This window comes from Brassica oleracea, unplaced genomic scaffold (assembly GCF_000695525.1).
Source record: "Brassica oleracea var. oleracea cultivar TO1000 unplaced genomic scaffold, BOL UnpScaffold01309, whole genome shotgun sequence".
In the NCBI taxonomy this organism is placed as follows: Eukaryota; Viridiplantae; Streptophyta; class Magnoliopsida; order Brassicales; family Brassicaceae; genus Brassica; species Brassica oleracea.
In genome coordinates, this window is record NW_013617853.1 from 3873 (window position 1) to 9459 (window position 5587).

General features: G+C 38.5%; 2 protein-coding genes across 3 annotated transcripts; both read left to right on the plus strand.

The window, feature by feature from the left end:
• On the plus strand, positions 1–3057 carry LOC106321207 (probable leucine-rich repeat receptor-like serine/threonine-protein kinase At5g15730). 2 transcript variants are annotated; one of them, XM_013759521.1, is made up of 8 exons: positions 1–323; positions 871–1252; positions 1368–1521; positions 1710–1836; positions 2016–2101; positions 2198–2269; positions 2338–2541; positions 2638–2976. In XM_013759521.1, exons 2-8 carry the CDS (start codon positions 933–935, stop codon positions 2974–2976), a joined length of 1302 nt encoding a protein of 433 aa, XP_013614975.1. In that variant the 5' UTR covers positions 1–323; positions 871–932. The 2 variants fall into 2 exon arrangements, with proteins under 2 accessions (XP_013614975.1, XP_013614974.1); XM_013759520.1 differs by lacking the exon at positions 1–323 and having other exon boundaries at positions 762–1252; positions 2638–3057.
• A 115-nt stretch (positions 3058–3172) lies between these two features.
• LOC106321209 (50S ribosomal protein L24, chloroplastic) lies at positions 3173–4443 on the plus strand. Its single transcript, XM_013759522.1, has 4 exons — positions 3173–3429; positions 3607–3648; positions 3776–4006; positions 4107–4443. The coding sequence occupies exons 1-4, from the start codon at positions 3316–3318 to the stop codon at positions 4317–4319; spliced, it is 600 nt and encodes a 199-aa protein (XP_013614976.1). The 5' UTR covers positions 3173–3315; the 3' UTR covers positions 4320–4443.
• The last annotated feature ends 1144 nt before the right edge of the window (positions 4444–5587 follow it).

Here is a 5587-nt window from a genome sequence, read left to right on the forward strand (position 1 = left end):
AAATAAAAAGAAGCTTTTGCGTTTCGTTCGTTGAAGTTTAAAGCAGACGTCGCTAAAGTGTTAAGCTTTTTTGAAAAATCTATAATCGTTGTTAATTTATATATTTTGGTTGCGTTATGTAATCCATCGTTTGCTTGAAGTAGAACAACCTCTCTGTCATTTTCTCACTAACACACACTCTCTCTCTAAGATTCGATTCTCTGCAATCAAAGCAAAGCTCTCTCTCCTAAAACTTGCTCTCTTCCAAGCCTCTTAAATCGAATAGACAATGTAACCGTCTCTTCTGCAAAATAATGCACCATCAGTTTTCAAGAACTCCACAGGTAGAAATCCGCTTCTCCTTAATCTTTTTTATTTACAAGGATCCTATGTTGTGTGGTAGGTAAGTGTGATTTTATTTTTCTGGGGACCTTTTTTTTTTTTTTAATTAAGTCTTCTATGAGGTTTAACGCCGAGGAAGAAGACGAAAATTTAGTGGAAGAAGAAAAAAAAAACAGAATAAACAAAGGTTTTTCAAAAACTTGCAGCAAATCCATCTTCCTTTCCTCCTCTTCGTTGTTTTTCCGGTTTCTCCCAATATTTTCCCGAGAAAATTCTCAGCCATTTTCCCTAGAAACTTTTAAGGAAGTCAAATCTGAGCTGTGATCTTCTGCCAAAACCTCATTAAATATTTATCCTCTTTGGTATATTTCTTACTCAATTTGTTTTATACGATTGAAGATAAGAATTGATTTCTCTGATGTTGACAAAAAAAAAAAAAAAAAGATTTCTCAGAATCCTCCTCATCACCAATGCATTTTTTGTTCAGCAGGCGATGGTCAACCTTCATGTATCTCTCATCAATTATTATGTTTTTGCTTTTTCTTGCAGAGGCGTGTTCAAGAGCCTTTGAGTCATTCATTAAGTGGGCTTTGATTACAAAAAAAAAAAAAATGGAAGGAGGAGTGTCCTTTGGTTTGATCGTTGGGATCTCACTTGGTTTAGTGATTGGTGTGGTCCTAGCTATTTCGGCGCTGTGCTGCTTTACGTACCATAGCAAGAGGTCTCAGATTGCCAACAGTGCCTCCAGAAGAACCGCTACGCTTCCCATCAGAGACAACGGTGCTGATTCCTGCACCATTATGTCTGATTCCACTCTTGCTCCTGATTCGCCTGTGAAGTCCTCCACCAATGGGAGGTCTCTTTGGCTTGATGGCTTTACCAAGAAGAGCAATGTGGTCTCTGCCTCTGGTATTTTGGAATATTCTTACAGGTTCTTGATCAGAGTATCCTTGCATGGTCTTTTATGTTTATTGTCTCTCTTAACTAATGAGGACTAGACTTCTCTTGTAAGAGTGTTTAATTAGATCTTTGGTGGTTCAACTCAGGGATTTGCAGAAAGCAACGTGTAATTTCACGACTTTGATAGGCCAAGGCGCATTTGGCCCCGTGTACAAAGCTCAAATGTCCACTGGTGAGACTGTTGCTGTCAAAGTTCTCGCAACTGATTCTAAACAGGGCGAGAAAGAGTTTCAGACAGAGGTAAAAAAGAAAACATATATCTATTATGAAAATGTGCTTGATGATTCTGTATGACATTCAAATCTAAAGAATCAGATTAGGACTAGTTGATTATGCCCATGCTTAGTTATGTGAAACTGTTGCTATTGCTTCATCCACAAGTTGTTATTTTATTTGTTAAACTCGCTCACTTGTCTATTCTTTTTCAGGTTATGTTATTGGGAAGGTTGCATCACCGTAACCTTGTCAACTTGGTCGGCTATTGCGCAGAGAAAGGCCAACACATGCTTATATATGTCTACATGAGTAAAGGAAGCTTAGCTTCTCACTTGTACAGTGAGCTACTACTTTATTCATCATATATTAATCAGCTTGTTAGTAAATGAATTCCAATCAATATCAAATCCGTTCAGTATAGTTATTCACCTCTATTATCTAACATGGTTTGGAATTTCATCAACTTGATGAGCTTTCATACAAGTTTGAGACGCGCTAAAATGCTTTTACTAATACAGGCGATAAACATGAACCGCTGAGCTGGGATTTGAGAATATATATTGCTTTAGACGTGGCACGTGGTCTAGAGTATCTTCATGACGGGGTAAGTAAGCTTATTATTTATGCCTGAAAACATTAACTATTCCATTGCATCTCTTCAACTTGCAAAGCTATGCTATACTCAACCTTCGTTTTGCAGGCTGTTCCTCCTGTAATCCACAGAGATATCAAATCTTCCAACATTTTGTTAGATCAATCCATGCGAGCTCGGGTAACTTATCTTCTTTCTCCCACTTGAGATCTCTTTACCTCAACTTTTCTCATTGTTGTTAACTTCAGGTTGCTGACTTTGGCCTGTCTAGAGAAGAAATGGTAAACAAACATGCTGCTAACGTCAGAGGAACGTTTGGTTACCTCGATCCAGAGTACATCTCCACAAGAACATTCACCAAGAAAAGCGATGTTTATGGCTTCGGGGTTTTGCTTTTCGAGCTTATAGCCGCAAGGAATCCTCAACAAGGTCTAATGGAATATGTTGAGCTGGTAAAGACAAATAACTAACAAATCCTTAGTTTCACATTTGTTTCTTTGAAGAGTTACATTTAAAGACAACTTTTTTTTGTTTTGATGAAAAAACAGGCGGCGATGAATGCAGAGGAGAAAGTTGGGTGGGAAGAGATTGTGGATTCGAGATTAGATGGGAGGTTTGATTTACAGGAAGTGAACGAAGTGGCAGCTCTTGCATATAAATGCATCTCTCGTGCACCGAGGAAACGTCCCAACATGAGGGATGTTGTTCAGGTTTTGGCACGTGTTGTCAAGGTGAGACATTCCAGAAAACGTCAGAAGATGTCTTCCTCGCCTTATCCGTGTCTTCCTACGGTGGAGTCAAGTGGTGAGCAGACCGGGAATAGATCGGTACGGTCCGAAAATTATAGGAGAGAGAATTCTATGGAGAGTAGTATAGTTGAAGACTAGTGATGTAATTGTTGAAACAAAGAATGATGAAGTTTATTACAAGTATTTGGCATATTTTTTAATTGAATTTTATTTAGTTTTTTTTAAGAGGGTTTTAGGATGATTTGTAGATTTTGTCATACACTGATGTTGATGTTTACCACATTTAGCCCAAGCCCATAAAAACCCATAAGAGAAGTTAATCAGGGGCGTGATCCGAAAACGCTGTCGTTCGGAGTCCAGCGATAATCGTTATCCACGTTTTATCGCCTTCTCGAGCGGATAGGAGGAAGAAGAATCAAGAAGTGTTTTAGGCTACTTCGCAGCGAAAGTTGCAGAGCGAGAACAGAGTTCAAAAAAATGGCGACCATGTCTGCTCTTCAGAGCTCCTTTACATCTCTTTCTATATCCTCCAATTCCTCCTTCCTCGGCCAGCGTCTCCTTTCCCCGATTCCCCTCTCCGTCGCATCTCCGGTAACTCCGATTCTCTAATTCTGATCTTAATCTCTCGTCATTAGCACTTTAAATGGTTTTAGACTCTGGAACGACACCGTTTGGCTGCTTCTCCAACATACTGAGAATGCTTTCATGTCGAGTGCAAAGTGTCTGCATTTTGGTATCTCCTCTGCTTATCTGTTGTACTCATTGCAGGTCAAGCTCGCTGAGAACCGCCCATGTCTTGTCTTTGCAAAGGTTAGTGACCACAAGAACCCATCTGTCAAGTGTCAACTAGAAGGAAACTGTTGAATCTCTCATTCCTTGATTCCCAAATGTATGATTGCTTCTTCTTTTTGTTATGTTTTTTTTTTCTTGATTTCAGCTTAAGCGTTGGGAAAGGAAGAAATGCAAACCAAATAGTCTTCCCATTCTGCACAAGATGCACGTCAAGTTTGGAGATACGGTCAAAGTGATATCTGGACGAGACAAGGGTAAGATTGGAGAAGTGACTAAGATCTTTACCCACAACAGCACCATCGTCATCAAAGATGTTAACCTCAAGACCAAACACATGAAGAGCCGTGAAGAGGGTGAGCCTGGCCAAATTGTCAAGGTCAGTCATCATGACTCTCTCTCTCTCTCTCGTTAATTTGCAAAACAGAAACCATAGCTCTCCTTCACTCTCTTTTTAAAGAATGTGTTACGTGTTACAGATCGAAGCACCGATCCACAGCTCAAATGTGATGCTGTATTCGAAAGAAAAGGAGGTGGTAAGCCGGGTGGGTCACAAGGTCCTTGAAGATGGACAGAAGGTAAGATATCTTATCAAAACTGGGGAACTTATCGACACCATTGAGAAGTGGAAGCAACTTAAGGAGGCTAAGGATAAAGAAACCACTCAAGTTGCAGCTGCCTCCGCATCTTAACATCTCCACTTTTTTGATATATTTGTCTCATGAATGTATTAAGTTGCTTCCTTAAGTAAAGCTTAGAACGGTCTGTGCTTTATTCTAAAGATACATTATTTTTACAGAGTATTTTCGAAAACTAGTGCATGTGCAAAGCTATGGAATATGTTTTATATCAACCAAAATTTTACCAATAAACCACTTCAAATGAGAGGATTCCGGATTTGGATTTCTGTCATTATCTTCCAGTTGTAGAGCGGTCTGATAAGTAGCTGTGATTATAAAAAGGGCAAATCTCCAAAATAGCAATTTTCTAAGTTTATATCACAAAAATAGCACTCAAAAACTAAAATGACCAAAATAGCACGTTTATCCTTTGAAAATTTTAATTTTTTTATTTTTTAAAATTTGAAATCTTATCCGCAAAACCTCATTTCTCAACTCTAAACCCTGAACCCTAAACTCTAACTCTAAACCCTAAACCATCAACACTAAACCCTAAACTATCAACACTAAACCCTAAAAGTAAACTCTAAACCCTAAACCTTAAAAAATTAACCCTAAACTTTTAACTCTAAACCCTAAGCTTGTGATTTTTGATAAAACATTAAGTGCTCACTACAAGAAAACACATGCTTAACGACGAAAATTAACGAGGAAAAACAATCCTCGTAAATTTGCGTCGAATTTACGACGAATTTACGTGAAAAACTAAAGTCATCGTTATTTCCTCGTAACGTAACGACAAAACTGTTTCGTCGTAAAGTGGATGTAATTTTACGAGTATTTTACGAGGAAAAACTATTTCCTCGTAAATACGACGTAAATTTTGCGTGGTATTTACGAGGGAATAGTTTACGTGTATTTAGCGAGGAAATTTTTGAATCCACCAACTTCATAGGTGTTACACGTTTTTTTTGCCCACCTAATTAATTTTCGTCGTAAATTCATAGCAAAATTACAACTACCAGATTCGAATTTTCCTATAAATATGGATGTTTAAACATCATTTTAAACACACCAACAACAAAAAACGTGAAAGAAAAAAAATGGCTGGCTCCGGGACTATTTACGAGTTGCGGAAGTGGATGTATATGCATAGAGATGCTAACGGGAGAGTGACGAAAGAATACCTTGCGGGTCTGGAGACATTTATGCATCAAGCAGATTCAACACCGCTCGCCCAAGAAAGTGGTAAGATGTTCTGTCCTTGTCGGAAATGCAACAATTCGAAACTGGCAAACCGTGAAAATGTTTGGAAGCATTTAATAAATAGAGGTTTCACG

What these genes read in the sequence shown, in the direction of transcription:
- LOC106321209 (XM_013759522.1), top strand. Translation starts at nt 3,316, where the DNA reads ATGGCGACCATGTCTGCTCTTCAGAGCTCCTTTACATCTCTTTCTATA. An exon ending in CATGTCTTGTCTTTGCAAAG is followed by an intron (nt 3,649 to 3,775) that starts GTTAGTGACCAC and finishes TCTTGATTTCAG; the next exon opens with CTTAAGCGTTGGGAAAGGAA. An exon ending in AGCCTGGCCAAATTGTCAAG is followed by an intron (nt 4,007 to 4,106) that starts GTCAGTCATCAT and finishes TACGTGTTACAG; the next exon opens with ATCGAAGCACCGATCCACAG.
- LOC106321207 (XM_013759520.1), top strand. Translation starts at nt 792, where the DNA reads ATGCATTTTTTGTTCAGCAGGCGATGGTCAACCTTCATGTATCTCTCA. An exon ending in CTTAGCTTCTCACTTGTACA is followed by an intron (nt 1,837 to 2,015) that starts GTGAGCTACTAC and finishes TTACTAATACAG; the next exon opens with GCGATAAACATGAACCGCTG. An exon ending in TAGAGTATCTTCATGACGGG is followed by an intron (nt 2,102 to 2,197) that starts GTAAGTAAGCTT and finishes TTCGTTTTGCAG; the next exon opens with GCTGTTCCTCCTGTAATCCA.